This window comes from Oncorhynchus clarkii, chromosome 15 (assembly GCF_045791955.1).
Source record: "Oncorhynchus clarkii lewisi isolate Uvic-CL-2024 chromosome 15, UVic_Ocla_1.0, whole genome shotgun sequence".
NCBI classification, from domain to species: Eukaryota; Metazoa; Chordata; class Actinopteri; order Salmoniformes; family Salmonidae; genus Oncorhynchus; species Oncorhynchus clarkii.
The window spans coordinates 8,225,830-8,245,817 of record NC_092161.1 but is presented as its reverse complement, the minus strand read 5'-3'; the positions used below and the strand labels follow the sequence as shown (position 1 = coordinate 8,245,817).

At 43.0% G+C, this 19,988-nt stretch overlaps 1 protein-coding gene across 1 annotated transcript in view; it reads right to left on the bottom strand.

The window, feature by feature from the left end:
- The window catches only part of LOC139366665 (tissue factor-like), a 34,732-nt gene extending 16,012 nt beyond the window's left edge, over nt 1–18,720 (bottom strand). Inside the window, exons 1-2 of the mRNA XM_071104345.1 lie at nt 18,524–18,720; nt 9,173–9,281 (exon numbers count right to left, since the gene is read on the bottom strand). Of these exons, the coding sequence (XP_070960446.1) occupies nt 9,173–9,281; nt 18,524–18,596 (182 nt within the window). The 5' untranslated portion in view covers nt 18,597–18,720. The remainder of the gene's footprint in view (nt 1–9,172; nt 9,282–18,523) is intronic.
- Nucleotides 18,721–19,988: the final 1,268 nt, after the last annotated feature.

Genomic DNA, 19,988 nt, shown 5'->3' with positions numbered 1-19,988 from the left:
CGACCTGACCCTTCAGAGACTGAGTCTTCAACACATCGACCTGACCCTTCAGAGACTGAGTCTCCAACACATCGACCTGACTCTTCAAGGTCAGAGACTGAGTCTCCAACACATCGACCTGACCCTTCAAGGTCAGAGACGACTGAGTCTCCAACACATCGACCTGACCCTTCAGAGACTGAGTCTCCAACACATCGACCTGACCCTTCAGAGACTGAGTCTCCAACACATCGACCTGACCGTTCAGAGACTGAGTCTCCAACACATCGACCTGACTCTTCAAGATCAGAGACTGAGTCTCCAACACTTCGACCTGACTCTTCAAGGTCAGAGACTGAGTCTCCAACACATCGACCTGACTCTTCAAGGTCAGAGACTGAGTCTCCAACACATCGACCTGACTCTTCAAGGTCAGAGACTGAGTCTCCAACACATCGACCTGACTCTTCAAGGTCAGAGACTGAGTCTCCAACACATCGACCTGACTCTTCAAGGTCAGAGACTGAGTCTCCAACACATCGACCTGACTCTTCAAGGTCAGAGACTGAGTCTCCAACACATCGACCTGACTCTTCAAGGTCAGAGACTGAGTCTCCAACACTTCGACCTGACTCTTCAAGGTCAGAGACTGAGTCTCCAACACATCGACCTGACTCTTCAAGGTCAGAGACTGAGTCTCCAACACATCGACCTGACTCTTCAAGGTCAGAGACTGAGACTCCAACACTTCGACCTGACTCTTCAAGGTCAGAGACTGAGTCTCCAACACATCGACCTGACTCTTCAAGGTCAGAGACTGAGTCTCCAACACTTCGACCTGACTCTTCAAGGTCAGAGACTGAGTCTCCAACACATCGACCTGACTCTTCAAGGTCAGAGACTGAGTCTCCAACACATCGACCTGACTCTTCAAGGTCAGAGACTGAGTCTCCAACACATCGACCTGACTCTTCAAGGTCAGAGACTGAGTCTCCAACACATCGACCTGACTCTTCAAGATCAGAGACTAGGTCTCCAACACATCGACCTGACCCTTCAGAGACTGAGTCTCCAACACATCGACCTGACCCTTCAGAGACTGAGTCTCCAACACATCGACCTGACTCTTCAGAGACTGAGTCTCCAACACATCGACCTGACCCTTCAGAGACTGAGTCTCCAACACATCGACCTGACTCTTCAAGGTCAGAGACTGATTCTCCAACACATCGACCTGACTCTTCAAGGTCAGAGACTGAGTCTCCAACACATCGACCTGACTCTTCAAGATCAGAGACTAGGTCTCCAACACATCGACCTGACTCTTCAAGATCAGAGACTAGGTCTCCAACACATCGACCTGACCCTTCAGAGACTGAGTCTCCAACACATCGACCTGACTCTTCAAGGTCAGAGACTGAGTCTCCAACACATCGACCTGACTCTTCAAGGTCAGAGACTGAGTCTCCAACACATCGACCTGACTCTTCAAGGTCAGAGACTGAGTCTCCAACACTTAGACCTGACTCTTCAAGGTCAGAGACTGAGTCTCCAACACATCGACCTGACTCTTCAAGGTCAGAGACTGAGTCTCCAACACATCGACCTGACTCTTCAAGGTCAGAGACTGAGTCTCCAACACTTCGACCTGACTCTTCAAGGTCAGAGACTGAGTCTCCAACACATCGACCTGACTCTTCAAGGTCAGAGACTGAGTCTCCAACACATCGACCTGACTCTTCAAGGTCAGAGACTGAGTCTCCAACACATCGACCTGACTCTTCAAGGTCAGAGACTGAGTCTCCAACACATCGACCTGACTCTTCAAGGTCAGAGACTGAGTCTCCAACACATCGACCTGACTCTTCAAGGTCAGAGACTGAGTCTCCAACACATCGACCTGACTCTTCAAGATCAGAGACTAGGTCTCCAACACATCGACCTGACCCTTCAGAGACTGAGTCTCCAACACATCGACCTGACCCTTCAGAGACTGAGTCTCCAACACATCAACCTGACTCTTCAGAGACTGAGTCTCCAACACATCGACCTGACCCTTCAGAGACTGAGTCTCCAACACATCGACCTGACTCTTCAAGGTCAGAGACTGATTCTCCAACACATCGACCTGACTCTTCAAGGTCAGAGACTGAGTCTCCAACACATCGACCTGACTCTTCAAGATCAGAGACTAGGTCTCCAACACATCGACCTGACTCTTCAAGATCAGAGACTAGGTCTCCAACACATCGACCTGACCCTTCAGAGACTGAGTCTCTAACACATCGACCTGACCCGTCAGAGACTAGGTCTCCAACACATCGACCTGACCCTTCAGAGACTGAGTCTCTAACACATCGACCTGACCCTTCAGAGACTGAGTCTCCAACACATCGACCTGACTCTTCAGAGACTGAGTCTCCAACACATCGACCTGACCCTTCAGAGACTGAGTCTCCAACACATCGACCTGACCCTTCAGAGACTGAGTCTCCAACACATCGACCTGACCGTTCAGAGACTGAGTCTCCAACACATCGACCTGACCCTTCAGAGACTGAGTCTCCAACACATCGACCTGACCCTTCAGAGACTGAGTCTTCAACACATCGACCTGACCCTTCAGAGACTGAGTCTCCAACACATCGACCTGACTCTTCAAGGTCAGAGACTGAGTCTCAAACACATCGACCTGACCCTTCAAGGTCAGAGACGACTGAGTCTCCAACACATCGACCTGACCCTTCAGAGACTGAGTCTCCAACACATCGACCTGACCCTTCAGAGACTGAGTCTCCAACACATCGACCTGACCGTTCAGAGACTGAGTCTCCAACACATCGACCTGACTCTTCAAGATCAGAGACTGAGTCTCCAACACTTCGACCTGACTCTTCAAGGTCAGAGACTGAGTCTCCAACACATCGACCTGACTCTTCAAGGTCAGAGACTGAGTCTCCAACACATCGACCTGACTCTTCAAGGTCAGAGACTGAGTCTCCAACACATCGACCTGACTCTTCAAGGTCAGAGACTGAGTCTCCAACACATCGACCTGACTCTTCAAGGTCAGAGACTGAGTCTCCAACACATCGACCTGACTCTTCAAGGTCAGAGACTGAGTCTCCAACACATCGACCTGACTCTTCAAGGTCAGAGACTGAGTCTCCAACACTTCGAGACTGAGTCTCCAACACATCGACCTGACTCTTCAAGGTCAGAGACTGAGTCTCCAACACATCGACCTGACTCTTCAAGGTCAGAGACTGAGACTCCAACACTTCGACCTGACTCTTCAAGGTCAGAGACTGAGTCTCCAACACATCGACCTGACTCTTCAAGGTCAGAGACTGAGTCTCCAACACTTCGACCTGACTCTTCAAGGTCAGAGACTGAGTCTCCAACACATCGACCTGACTCTTCAAGGTCAGAGACTGAGTCTCCAACACATCGACCTGACTCTTCAAGGTCAGAGACTGAGTCTCCAACACATCGACCTGACTCTTCAAGGTCAGAGACTGAGTCTCCAACACATCGACCTGACTCTTCAAGATCAGAGACTAGGTCTCCAACACATCGACCTGACCCTTCAGAGACTGAGTCTCCAACACATCGACCTGACCCTTCAGAGACTGAGTCTCCAACACATCGACCTGACTCTTCAGAGACTGAGTCTCCAACACATCGACCTGACCCTTCAGAGACTGAGTCTCCAACACATCGACCTGACTCTTCAAGGTCAGAGACTGATTCTCCAACACATCGACCTGACTCTTCAAGGTCAGAGACTGAGTCTCCAACACATCGACCTGACTCTTCAAGATCAGAGACTAGGTCTCCAACACATCGACCTGACTCTTCAAGATCAGAGACTAGGTCTCCAACACATCGACCTGACCCTTCAGAGACTGAGTCTCCAACACATCGACCTGACTCTTCAAGGTCAGAGACTGAGTCTCCAACACATCGACCTGACTCTTCAAGGTCAGAGACTGAGTCTCCAACACATCGACCTGACTCTTCAAGGTCAGAGACTGAGTCTCCAACACTTAGACCTGACTCTTCAAGGTCAGAGACTGAGTCTCCAACACATCGACCTGACTCTTCAAGGTCAGAGACTGAGTCTCCAACACATCGACCTGACTCTTCAAGGTCAGAGACTGAGTCTCCAACACTTCGACCTGACTCTTCAAGGTCAGAGACTGAGTCTCCAACACATCGACCTGACTCTTCAAGGTCAGAGACTGAGTCTCCAACACTTCGACCTGACTCTTCAAGGTCAGAGACTGAGTCTCCAACACATCGACCTGACTCTTCAAGGTCAGAGACTGAGTCTCCAACACATCGACCTGACTCTTCAAGGTCAGAGACTGAGTCTCCAACACATCGACCTGACTCTTCAAGGTCAGAGACTGAGTCTCCAACACATCGACCTGACTCTTCAAGATCAGAGACTAGGTCTCCAACACATCGACCTGACCCTTCAGAGACTGAGTCTCCAACACATCGACCTGACCCTTCAGAGACTGAGTCTCCAACACATCAACCTGACTCTTCAGAGACTGAGTCTCCAACACATCGACCTGACCCTTCAGAGACTGAGTCTCCAACACATCGACCTGACTCTTCAAGGTCAGAGACTGATTCTCCAACACATCGACCTGACTCTTCAAGGTCAGAGACTGAGTCTCCAACACATCGACCTGACTCTTCAAGATCAGAGACTAGGTCTCCAACACATCGACCTGACCCTTCAGAGACTGAGTCTCTAACACATCGACCTGACCCTTCAGAGACTGAGTCTCCAACACATCGACCTGACTCTTCAGAGACTGAGTCTCCAACACATCGACCTGACCCTTCAGAGACTGAGTCTCCAACACATCGACCTGACCCTTCAGAGACTGAGTCTTCAACACATCGACCTGACCCTTCAGAGACTGAGTCTCCAACACATCGACCTGACTCTTCAAGGTCAGAGACTGAGTCTCCAACACATCGACCTGACCCTTCAAGGTCAGAGACGACTGAGTCTCCAACACATCGACCTGACCCTTCAGAGACTGAGTCTCCAACACATCGACCTGACCCTTCAGAGACTGAGTCTCCAACACATCGACCTGACCGTTCAGAGACTGAGTCTCCAACACATCGACCTGACTCTTCAAGATCAGAGACTGAGTCTCCAACACTTCGACCTGACTCTTCAAGGTCAGAGACTGAGTCTCCAACACATCGACCTGACTCTTCAAGGTCAGAGACTGAGTCTCCAACACATCGACCTGACTCTTCAAGGTCAGAGACTGAGTCTCCAACACATCGACCTGACTCTTCAAGGTCAGAGACTGAGTCTCCAACACATCAACCTGACTCTTCAAGGTCAGAGACTGAGTCTCCAACACATCGACCTGACTCTTCAAGGTCAGAGACTGAGTCTCCAACACATCGACCTGACTCTTCAAGGTCAGAGACTGAGTCTCCAACACTTCGACCTGACTCTTCAAGGTCAGAGACTGAGTCTCCAACACATCGACCTGACTCTTCAAGGTCAGAGACTGAGTCTCCAACACATCGACCTGACTCTTCAAGGTCAGAGACTGAGACTCCAACACTTCGACCTGACTCTTCAAGGTCAGAGACTGAGTCTCCAACACATCGACCTGACTCTTCAAGGTCAGAGACTGAGTCTCCAACACTTCGACCTGACTCTTCAAGGTCAGAGACTGAGTCTCCAACACATCGACCTGACTCTTCAAGGTCAGAGACTGAGTCTCCAACACATCGACCTGACTCTTCAAGGTCAGAGACTGAGTCTCCAACACATCGACCTGACTCTTCAAGATCAGAGACTAGGTCTCCAACACATCGACCTGACCCTTCAGAGACTGAGTCTCCAACACATCGACCTGACCCTTCAGAGACTGAGTCTCCAACACATCGACCTGACTCTTCAGAGACTGAGTCTCCAACACATCGACCTGACCCTTCAGAGACTGAGTCTCCAACACATCGACCTGACCCTTCAGAGACTGAGTCTTCAACACATCGACCTGACCCTTCAGAGACTGAGTCTCCAACACATCGACCTGACTCTTCAAGGTCAGAGACTGAGTCTCCAACACATCGACCTGACCCTTCAAGGTCAGAGACGACTGAGTCTCCAACACATCGACCTGACCCTTCAGAGACTGAGTCTCCAACACATCGACCTGACCCTTCAGAGACTGAGTCTCCAACACATCGACCTGACCGTTCAGAGACTGAGTCTCCAACACATCGACCTGACTCTTCAAGATCAGAGACTGAGTCTCCAACACTTCGACCTGACTCTTCAAGGTCAGAGACTGAGTCTCCAACACATCGACCTGACTCTTCAAGGTCAGAGACTGAGTCTCCAACACATCGACCTGACTCTTCAAGGTCAGAGACTGAGTCTCCAACACATCGACCTGACTCTTCAAGGTCAGAGACTGAGTCTCCAACACATCGACCTGACTCTTCAAGGTCAGAGACTGAGTCTCCAACACATCGACCTGACTCTTCAAGGTCAGAGACTGAGTCTCCAACACATCGACCTGACTCTTCAAGGTCAGAGACTGAGTCTCCAACACTTCGACCTGACTCTTCAAGGTCAGAGACTGAGTCTCCAACACATCGACCTGACTCTTCAAGGTCAGAGACTGAGTCTCCAACACATCGACCTGACTCTTCAAGGTCAGAGACTGAGACTCCAACACTTCGACCTGACTCTTCAAGGTCAGAGACTGAGTCTCCAACACATCGACCTGACTCTTCAAGGTCAGAGACTGAGTCTCCAACACTTCGACCTGACTCTTCAAGGTCAGAGACTGAGTCTCCAACACATCGACCTGACTCTTCAAGGTCAGAGACTGAGTCTCCAACACATCGACCTGACTCTTCAAGGTCAGAGACTGAGTCTCCAACACATCGACCTGACTCTTCAAGGTCAGAGACTGAGTCTCCAACACATCGACCTGACTCTTCAAGATCAGAGACTAGGTCTCCAACACATCGACCTGACCCTTCAGAGACTGAGTCTCCAACACATCGACCTGACCCTTCAGAGACTGAGTCTCCAACACATCGACCTGACTCTTCAGAGACTGAGTCTCCAACACATCGACCTGACCCTTCAGAGACTGAGTCTCCAACACATCGACCTGACTCTTCAAGGTCAGAGACTGATTCTCCAACACATCGACCTGACTCTTCAAGGTCAGAGACTGAGTCTCCAACACATCGACCTGACTCTTCAAGATCAGAGACTAGGTCTCCAACACATCGACCTGACTCTTCAAGATCAGAGACTAGGTCTCCAACACATCGACCTGACCCTTCAGAGACTGAGTCTCCAACACATCGACCTGACTCTTCAAGGTCAGAGACTGAGTCTCCAACACATCGACCTGACTCTTCAAGGTCAGAGACTGAGTCTCCAACACATCGACCTGACTCTTCAAGGTCAGAGACTGAGTCTCCAACACTTAGACCTGACTCTTCAAGGTCAGAGACTGAGTCTCCAACACATCGACCTGACTCTTCAAGGTCAGAGACTGAGTCTCCAACACATCGACCTGACTCTTCAAGGTCAGAGACTGAGTCTCCAACACTTCGACCTGACTCTTCAAGGTCAGAGACTGAGTCTCCAACACATCGACCTGACTCTTCAAGGTCAGAGACTGAGTCTCCAACACATCGACCTGACTCTTCAAGGTCAGAGACTGAGTCTCCAACACATCGACCTGACTCTTCAAGGTCAGAGACTGAGTCTCCAACACATCGACCTGACTCTTCAAGGTCAGAGACTGAGTCTCCAACACATCGACCTGACTCTTCAAGGTCAGAGACTGAGTCTCCAACACATCGACCTGACTCTTCAAGATCAGAGACTAGGTCTCCAACACATCGACCTGACCCTTCAGAGACTGAGTCTCCAACACATCGACCTGACCCTTCAGAGACTGAGTCTCCAACACATCAACCTGACTCTTCAGAGACTGAGTCTCCAACACATCGACCTGACCCTTCAGAGACTGAGTCTCCAACACATCGACCTGACTCTTCAAGGTCAGAGACTGATTCTCCAACACATCGACCTGACTCTTCAAGGTCAGAGACTGAGTCTCCAACACATCGACCTGACTCTTCAAGATCAGAGACTAGGTCTCCAACACATCGACCTGACTCTTCAAGATCAGAGACTAGGTCTCCAACACATCGACCTGACCCTTCAGAGACTGAGTCTCTAACACATCGACCTGACCCGTCAGAGACTAGGTCTCCAACACATCGACCTGACCCTTCAGAGACTGAGTCTCTAACACATCGACCTGACCCTTCAGAGACTGAGTCTCCAACACATCGACCTGACTCTTCAGAGACTGAGTCTCCAACACATCGACCTGACCCTTCAGAGACTGAGTCTCCAACACATCGACCTGACCCTTCAGAGACTGAGTCTCCAACACATCGACCTGACCGTTCAGAGACTGAGTCTCCAACACATCGACCTGACCGTTCAGAGACTGAGTCTCCAACACATCGACCTGACCCTTCAGAGACTGAGTCTCCAACACATCGACCTGACTCTTCAGGGACTAAGTCTCCAACACATCGACCTGACCCTTCAGAGACTGAGTCTCCAACACATCGACCTGACCCTTCAGAGACTGAGTCTCCAACACATCGACCTGACCCTTCAGAGACTGAGTCTCCAACACATCGACCTGACTCTTCAGGGACTAAGTCTCCAACACATCGACCTGACCCTTCAGAGACTGAGTCTCCAACACATCGACCTGACCCACTGAGTCTGGAAAGAATAGATTAGTGCAGACCTCCCATGGTCAGAGACTGAGTCTGGGAAGAATAGATTAGTGCAGACCTCCAATGGTCAGAGACTGAGTCTGGGAAGAATAGATTAGTGCAGGCCTCCCATGGTCATGGGATTATAGGCACCATCTTTTTTATGTTTCATGGAGACATTTCATTTCTTGAATAGTAGTAGGAAGTAATAAAAGCATTTGGCTCATGATATGTAGGAAACTGGAGCTTTTTCAATGTTTAGTTAATAATAATTGAAGTGGCAGTTAAATACACTATTTTCTGGAATTGTTCGGTCTTCATATAAGTTCACAACACTGTAATATCAGCATGTAAATGATTTACTTACACAGAATATTCAACAGTGTATGAATAGTTGAAAGGTTTAGGATCCCACATAAGCAGTGTTTTGAAGTTGATAGACAACCAGGAAACGTTCTGTGCCTTGGGATAGTTACCTACATGAAGAACAAGATCAGTTACCTACATGAAGGATAAGATCAGTTACCTACATGAAGAACAAGATCAGTTACCTACATGAATAACAAGATCAGTTACCTACATGAATAACAAGATCAGTTACCTACATGAAGAACAAGATCAGTTACCTACATGAAGAACAAGATCAGTTACCTACATGAAGAACAAGATCAGTTACCTACATGAAGAACAAGATCAGTTACCTACATGAAGAACAAGATCAGTTACCTACATGAAGAACAAGATCAGTTACCTACATGAAGGATAAGATCAGTTACCTACATGAAGAACAAGATCAGTTACCTACATGAAGGACAAGATCAGTTACCTACATGAAGAACAAGATCAGTTACCTACATGAAGAACAAGATCAGTTACCTACATGAATAACACGATCAGTTACCTACATGAAGAACAAGATCAGTTACCTACATGAAGAACAAGATCAGTTACCTACATGAAGGACAAGATCAGTTACCTACATGAAGGACAAGATCAGTTACCTACATGAAGAACAAGATCAGTTACCTACATGAATAACAAGATCAGTTACCTACATGAAGAACAAGATCAGTTACCTACATGAAGAACAAGATCAGTTACCTACATGAAGAACAACATCAGTTACCTACATGAAGGACAAGATCAGTTACCTACATGATTAACAAGATCAGTTACCTACATGAAGAACAAGATCAGTTACCTACATGAAGAACAAGATCAGTTACCTACATGAAGGACAAGATCAGTTACCTACATGAAGGACAAGATCAGTTACCTACATGAATAACAAGATCAGTTACCTACATGAATAACAAGATCAGTTACCTACATGAATAACAAGATCAGTTACCTACATGAAGGACAAGATCAGTTACCTACATGAAGGACAAGATCAGTTACCTACATGAAGGACAAGATCAGTTACCTACATGAAGGACAAGATCAGTTACCTACATGAAGAACAAGATCAGTTACCTACATGATTAACAAGATCAGTTACCTACATGAAGAACAAGATCAGTTACCTACATGAAGAACAAGATCAGTTACCTACATGAAGGACAAGATCAGTTACCTACATGAAGGACAAGATCAGTTACCTACATGAATAACAAGATCAGTTACCTACATGAATAACAAGATCAGTTACCTACATGAATAACAAGATCAGTTACCTACATGATTAACAAGATCAGTTACCTACATGAAGAACAAGATCAGTTACCTACATGAAGAACAAGATCAGTTACCTACATGAAGAACAAGATCAGTTACCTACATGAAGGACAAGATCAGTTACCTACATGAAGGACGAGATCAGTTACCTACATGAATAACAAGATCAGTTACCTACATGAATAACAAGATCAGTTACCTACATGAATAACAAGATCAGTTACCTACATGAAGGACAAGATCAGTTACCTACATGAAGGACAAGATCAGTTACCTACATGAAGGACACGATCAGTTACCTACATGAAGGACAAGATCAGTTACCTACATGAATAACAAGATCAGTTACCTACATGAAGAACAAGATCAGTTACCTACATGAAGGACACGATCAGTTACCTACATGAAGAACAAGATCAGTTACCTACATGAAGAACAAGATCAGTTACCTACATGAATAACAAGATCAGTTACCTACATGAAGAACAAGATCAGTTACCTACATGAAGAACAAGATCAGTTACCTACATGAAGAACAAGATCAGTTACCTACATGATTAACAAGATCAGTTACCTACATGAAGGACAAGATCAGTTACCTACATGATTAACAAGATCAGTTACCTACATGATTAACAAGATCAGTTACCTACATGAAGAACAAGATCAGTTACCTACATGAAGAACAAGATCAGTTACCTACATGAAGGACAAGATCAGTTACCTACATGAAGAACAAGATCAGTTACCTACATGAAGAACAAGATCAGTTACCTACATGAAGAACAAGATCAGTTACCTACATGAAGAACACGATCAGTTACCTACATGAAGGACACGATCAGTTACCTACATGAAGGACACGATCAGTTACCTACATGAAGAACAAGATCAGTTACCTACATGAAGAACACGATCAGTTACCTACATGAAGGACACGATCAGTTACCTACATGAAGAACAAGATCAGTTACCTACATGAAGGACACGATCAGTTACCTACATGAAGGACAAGATCAGTTACCTACATGAAGAACAAGATCAGTTACCTACATGAAGAACAAGATCAGTTACCTACATGAAGAACAAGATCAGTTACCTACATGAAGAACAAGATCAGTTACCTACATGATTAACAAGATCAGTTACCTACATGAAGGACAAGATCAGTTACCTACATGATTAACAAGATCAGTTACCTACATGATTAACAAGATCAGTTACCTACATGAAGAACAAGATCAGTTACCTACATGAAGAACAAGATCAGTTACCTACATGAAGGACAAGATCAGTTACCTACATGAAGAACAAGATCAGTTACCTACATGAAGAACAAGATCAGTTACCTACATGAAGGACAAGATCAGTTACCTACATGAAGAACAAGATCAGTTACCTACATGAAGAACAAGATCAGTTATCTACATGAATAACACGATCAGTTACCTACATGAAGAACAAGATCAGTTACCTACATGAAGAACAAGATCAGTTACCTACATGAAGGACAAGATCAGTTACCTACATGAAGGACAAGATCAGTTACCTACATGAAGAACAAGATCAGTTACCTACATGAATAACAAGATCAGTTACCTACATGAAGAACAAGATCAGTTACCTACATGAAGAACAAGATCAGTTACCTACATGAAGAACAACATCAGTTACCTACATGAAGGACAAGATCAGTTACCTACATGATTAACAAGATCAGTTACCTACATGAAGAACAAGATCAGTTACCTACATGAAGAACAAGATCAGTTACCTACATGAAGGACAAGATCAGTTACCTACATGAAGGACAAGATCAGTTACCTACATGAATAACAAGATCAGTTACCTACATGAATAACAAGATCAGTTACCTACATGAATAACAAGATCAGTTACCTACATGAAGGACAAGATCAGTTACCTACATGAAGGACAAGATCAGTTACCTACATGAAGGACAAGATCAGTTACCTACATGAAGGACAAGATCAGTTACCTACATGAAGAACAAGATCAGTTACCTACATGATTAACAAGATCAGTTACCTACATGAAGAACAAGATCAGTTACCTACATGAAGAACAAGATCAGTTACCTACATGAAGGACAAGATCAGTTACCTACATGAAGGACAAGATCAGTTACCTACATGAATAACAAGATCAGTTACCTACATGAATAACAAGATCAGTTACCTACATGAATAACAAGATCAGTTACCTACATGATTAACAAGATCAGTTACCTACATGAAGAACAAGATCAGTTACCTACATGAAGAACAAGATCAGTTACCTACATGAAGAACAAGATCAGTTACCTACATGAAGGACAAGATCAGTTACCTACATGAAGAACAAGATCAGTTACCTACATGAAGAACAAGATCAGTTACCTACATGAATAACAAGATCAGTTACCTACATGAATAACAAGATCAGTTACCTACATGAAGGACAAGATCAGTTACCTACATTAAGGACAAGATCAGTTACCTACATGAAGGACACGATCAGTTACCTACATGAAGGACAAGATCAGTTACCTACATGAATAACAAGATCAGTTACCTACATGAAGAACAAGATCAGTTACCTACATGAAGGACACGATCAGTTACCTACATGAAGAACAAGATCAGTTACCTACATGAAGAACAAGATCAGTTACCTACATGAATAACAAGATCAGTTACCTACATGAAGAACAAGATCAGTTACCTACATGAAGAACAAGATCAGTTACCTACATGAAGAACAAGATCAGTTACCTACATGATTAACAAGATCAGTTACCTACATGAAGGACAAGATCAGTTACCTACATGATTAACAAGATCAGTTACCTACATGATTAACAAGATCAGTTACCTACATGAAGAACAAGATCAGTTACCTACATGAAGAACAAGATCAGTTACCTACACGAAGGACAAGATCAGTTACCTACATGAAGAACAAGATCAGTTACCTACATGAAGAACAAGATCAGTTACCTACATGAAGAACAAGATCAGTTACCTACATGAAGAACACGATCAGTTACCTACATGAAGGACACGATCAGTTACCTACATGAAGGACACGATCAGTTACCTACATGAAGAACAAGATCAGTTACCTACATGAAGAACACGATCAGTTACCTACATGAAGGACACGATCAGTTACCTACATGAAGAAGAAGATCAGTTACCTACATGAAGGACACGATCAGTTACCTACATGAAGGACAAGATCAGTTACCTACATGAAGAACAAGATCAGTTACCTACATGAAGAACAAGATCAGTTACCTACATGAAGAACAAGATCAGTTACCTACATGAAGAACAAGATCAGTTACCTACATGATTAACAAGATCAGTTACCTACATGAAGGACAAGATCAGTTACCTACATGATTAACAAGATCAGTTACCTACATGATTAACAAGATCAGTTACCTACATGAAGAACAAGATCAGTTACCTACATGAAGAACAAGATCAGTTACCTACATGAAGGACAAGATCAGTTACCTACATGAAGAACAAGATCAGTTACCTACATGAAGAACAAGATCAGTTACCTACATGAAGAACAAGATCAGTTACCTACATGAAGGACAAGATCAGTTACCTACATGAAGAACAAGATCAGTTACCTACATGAAGAACAAGATCAGTTACCTACATGAAGGACACGATCAGTTACCTACATGAAGAACAAGATCAGTTACCTACATGAAGAACAAGATCAGTTACCTACATGAATAACAAGATCAGTTACCTACATGAAGAACAAGATCAGTTACCTACATGAAGAACAAGATCAGTTACCTACATGAAGGACAAGATCAGTTACCTACATGATTAACAAGATCAGTTACCTACATGATTAACAAGATCAGTTACCTACATGAAGAACAAGATCAGTTACCTACATGAAGAACAAGATCAGTTACCTACATGATTAACAAGATCAGTTACCTACATGAAGAACAAGATCAGTTACCTACATGAAGAACAAGATCAGTTACCTACATGAAGGACAAGATCAGTTACCTACATGAAGGACAAGATCAGTTACCTACATGAATAACAAGATCAGTTACCTACATGAATAACAAGATCAGTTACCTACATGAATAACAAGATCAGTTACCTACATGATTAACAAGATCAGTTACCTACATGAAGAACAAGATCAGTTACCTACATGAAGAACAAGATCAGTTACCTACATGAAGAACAAGATCAGTTACCTACATGAAGGACAAGATCAGTTACCTACATGAAGGACAAGATCAGTTACCTACATGAATAACAAGATCAGTTACCTACATGAATAACAAGATCAGTTACCTACATGAATAACAAGATCAGTTACCTACATGAAGGACAAGATCAGTTACCTACATTAAGGACAAGATCAGTTACCTACATGAAGGACACGATCAGTTACCTACATGAAGGACAAGATCAGTTACCTACATGAATAACAAGATCAGTTACCTACATGAAGAACAAGATCAGTTACCTACATGAAGGACACGATCAGTTACCTACATGAAGAACAAGATCAGTTACCTACATGAAGAACAAGATCAGTTACCTACATGAATAACAAGATCAGTTACCTACATGAAGAACAAGATCAGTTACCTACATGAAGAACAAGATCAGTTACCTACATGAAGAACAAGATCAGTTACCTACATGATTAACAAGATCAGTTACCTACATGAAGGACAAGATCAGTTACCTACATGATTAACAAGATCAGTTACCTACATGATTAACAAGATCAGTTACCTACATGAAGAACAAGATCAGTTACCTACATGAAGAACAAGATCAGTTACCTACACGAAGGACAAGATCAGTTACCTACATGAAGAACAAGATCAGTTACCTACATGAAGAACAAGATCAGTTACCTACATGAAGAACAAGATCAGTTACCTACATGAAGAACACGATCAGTTACCTACATGAAGGACACGATCAGTTACCTACATGAAGGACACGATCAGTTACCTACATGAAGAACAAGATCAGTTACCTACATGAAGAACACGATCAGTTACCTACATGAAGGACACGATCAGTTACCTACATGAAGAACAAGATCAGTTACCTACATGAAGGACACGATCAGTTACCTACATGAAGGACAAGATCAGTTACCTACATGAAGAACAAGATCAGTTACCTACATGAAGAACAAGATCAGTTACCTACATGAAGAACAAGATCAGTTACCTACATGAAGAACAAGATCAGTTACCTACATGATTAACAAGATCAGTTACCTACATGAAGGACAAGATCAGTTACCTACATGATTAACAAGATCAGTTACCTACATGATTAACAAGATCAGTTACCTACATGAAGAACAAGATCAGTTACCTACATGAAGAACAAGATCAGTTACCTACATGAAGGACAAGATCAGTTACCTACATGAAGAACAAGATCAGTTACCTACATGAAGAACAAGATCAGTTACCTACATGAAGAACAAGATCAGTTACCTACATGAAGGACAAGATCAGTTACCTACATGAAGAACAAGATCAGTTACCTACATGAAGAACAAGATCAGTTACCTACATGAAGGACACGATCAGTTACCTACATGAAGAACAAGATCAGTTACCTACATGAAGAACAAGATCAGTTACCTACATGAATAACAAGATCAGTTACCTACATGAAGAACAAGATCAGTTACCTACATGAAGAACAAGATCAGTTACCTACATGAAGGACAAGATCAGTTACCTACATGATTAACAAGATCAGTTACCTACATGATTAACAAGATCAGTTACCTACATGAAGAACAAGATCAGTTACCTACATGAAGAACAAGATCAGTTACCTACATGAAGGACAATATCAGTTACCTACATGAAGAACAAGATCAGTTACCTACATGAAGAACAAGATCAGTTACCTACATGAAGAACAAGATCAGTTACCTACATGAAGAACAAGATCAGTTACCTACATGAATAACAAGATCAGTTACCTACATGATTAACAAGATCAGTTACCTACATGAAGGACAAGATCAGTTACCTACATGAAGAACAAGATCAGTTACCTACATGAAGAACAAGATCAGTTACCTACATGAAGGACAAGATCAGTTACCTACATGAAGAACAAGATCAGTTACCTACATGAAGAACAAGATCAGTTACCTACATGAAGAACAAGATCAGTTACCTACATGAAGAACAAGATCAGTTACCTACATGAAGGACACGATCAGTTACCTACATGAAGAACAAGATCAGTTACCTACATGAAGAACAACATCAGTTACCTACATGAAGGACAAGATCAGTTACCTACATGAAGGACAAGATCAGTTACCTACATGAATAACAAGATCAGTTACCTACATGAAGGACAATATCAGTTACCTACATGATTAACAAGATCAGTTACCTACATGAAGAACAAGATCAGTTACCTACATGAAGAACAAGATCAGTTACCTACATGAAGAACAAGATCAGTTACCTACATGAAGGACACGATCAGTTACCTACATGAAGGACAAGATCAGTTACCTACATGTAATGTTAGACAATGACAATTAGTGAAAGTGAAATAGTTAGGACAGTGTGCCTTTGCAGAAGAGCAACACATGGGACATTCCCTGTACTAAGCCTGATCCAAGAAGTTGCTAGCAAAAAGTGAGGACATTGTGGCTTTTAAATGCAGTATGTGATTTATCCATATAGACTTGTGTGTTGTTTAGCAACAAAACCAACAAGTGTGCAAAACAGACGGGATTGGTTTAGGTTGTTGGACAACATGTAAACCATATTTAGTCTCCTATGTTTATTGAAAACATAAATTAATTTTCCCAATGAGCACTTGTTGTCTCTCAAATACATTGTTACAGTTGTTGGTTAGCCAGCGAGCGAATTTTTTTGACATATTAGCATAGACATGACATCAGTCAATACGCCTCAAAACAAGACATGGTATCAAGAACAACAACAAGATTAAACGATCTGAATTGGGACACCTGATTCTCCACAAGACAGCGTCTTGTCATTGACCCGTTTACATGCACACCAATATCCCGTTATTATTCAGGATACATATGTATTCAGTTTCGCATGTCATGTGTGTTGTGTGATGACTCTGTCCGATTGTCAAACAAATTACTTCAAAAAGTAGGCTACCTGAGCATTTCAATCCTCCATAATAATTCCATAATAATCTTTCTTTTTTTGCTGATACTTTGTACTGGACATTGTAGCCTAACGTTACTTGACCATAATTTAGACACGTTTCTACTTATAATTTCCTACATTTGTCAGGCCCTATTATAATTTCCGACATTTGTTAGGCCATATTATAATTTCCTACATTTGTTAGGCCCTATTATAATTTCCGACATTTGTTAGGCCACTGTGTGTCAACTATAGTTTGATACATGCAGCTTCTCTTCTGTCATAACTTGTTGGCCCCAGAATACTAAATAAATAAGGTAGTTCTCACCAGAATAATGTCTTACATTGGCAGAATGAATGCATTAGTAATCTATTTAAGAACGCTAAAGTTGTCTGTTTCATTTAGGGACCGGGGAGAAAAATATGCAAGAACTCCAAAACAGTGGAAAAATTTGTCCTGTGCAACATGGTCCAAAATGTCATCGGTTTGACCGGTTTTAAGGGCATTTTAAAGCTGAGAAAACGATGAAACACGTTTCTGATTAGACTTCAGTTCATCTTGAGTTGCATATTTGATGTGGTCGAAATACTGTCTTCTTGCATAACAGTGTTAAAGATAACGCGTTACACTCACATTCGTTACACTCACATTCATGTAAACATGCTCATTGTTCCTAACTATCTGAACATCCAGAATCACAACGACACGTGGACTTCTGCCCCATTGAAGCGTGTGCATCGTTTTCGTGATGTTGTCAGCTAAACCCGTCTGGACTATTTGTCTAGTGTACAGCTTTTAGGATTGTAGAGGCTAGTTTTATATTTTAATTGCACGTGGAGTTTTTGACTCACCTGAAACACAGTTCGTAAAAAATAGTACAGTACACAATCTCATACAAAACGTTTTCCTTTCCATTTTCAACATGTTATATTCCAACAGGTCCGTGTGAAAACCGCAATCCAGTGGAGGTAGAAGTGAAAAGTGGCTCGGGTCTCTGGGCGCCACTGAAACGAGTCGGCAGCGATGCACCTCTGATTGAAATCCGCTCCCTTGTCTTGGCCAGCTACTGTCAGTCGGTGTTTAAACGCGCTGTCTAAAAAATAAAAAGACGCGTTGTGGTTTATTGCCCGGTGGGATGGGCTTCTGATACTAGTGTATGCAACTTGCTTAACTTGTTTTGTGATGACAAAAGCATCCGTAGCCTACTGTACAACGAACAGCTGGTGTATAGCTTCCTGTAAGTAGCCTCGTAAAATGTCATTCATTGCAAATACGTTTTATGGACATATGCAAATACATTACATTAGCGCACGAGCCTATGACATCATGCGAGAAAAAAACAAACATTTTAGTGGCCCCCCTGTTGACTGCGGTGAGTACATGTTATGTTTAAAGTTAGTTTCCTGCAATTCTACAATTTTTTTCCCCCATGGGGTGTAGAGAAAATGTAGTTTTAACACTAGAACCGCGAAAGAAGAAATTTCGACTGCTCATGAATGAATTAATCTCCATTTGTTTTATCATGCCCCCCCCCCCCCCCCCCCCCCCGACTTCCGTCCTTGACTATTCTTAAATAAGTCTATACAACACACTGTCAGTGTTAGAATCTTAATATCACATACAGAACTGGATTTTATAAAAAAAAATTGAATAGTTTCCCCCGTCGCCTCTTCTTCTCCCGACAGTTGAAAGTGCAGTGACCCTAGCGGATAATCACCCAGATAATTGGCTCATACCGAAACTAATTTCACACATATAACAACAGATGAGATAAATTAGGTAACGTATGATGGGGAGAAAGGAGGTGAATGGGTGAGTTGATGAGTGAGGGGAAGCGAAGGATGCATAATTATGTAATCATTGTGAATGAAGAACAGGGCCGGCCATTCTATTGTTTTGGTCGTTTCTAGGTCCACTGAACAAAAATATGAATGCAACATGCAACAATTTCAAAGATATTACTGAGTTACAGTTCATATCATGAAATCAGTCAATTTAAATAAATGATTTAAGGCCTAATCAATGGATTTCACATGACTGGGAATACAGATATGCATCTGTTGGTCACAGATACAGGGTCAGTTAATACCACACTATATACAGGGTCAGTTAATACCATACTATATACAGGGTCAGTTAATAACATACTATATACAGGGTCAGTTAATACCACACTATATACAGGGTCAGTTAATACCATACTATATACAGGGTCAGTTAATACCATACTATATACAGGGTCAGTTAATACCATACTATATACAGGGTCAGTTAATACCACACTATATACAGGGTCAGTTAATACCACACTATATA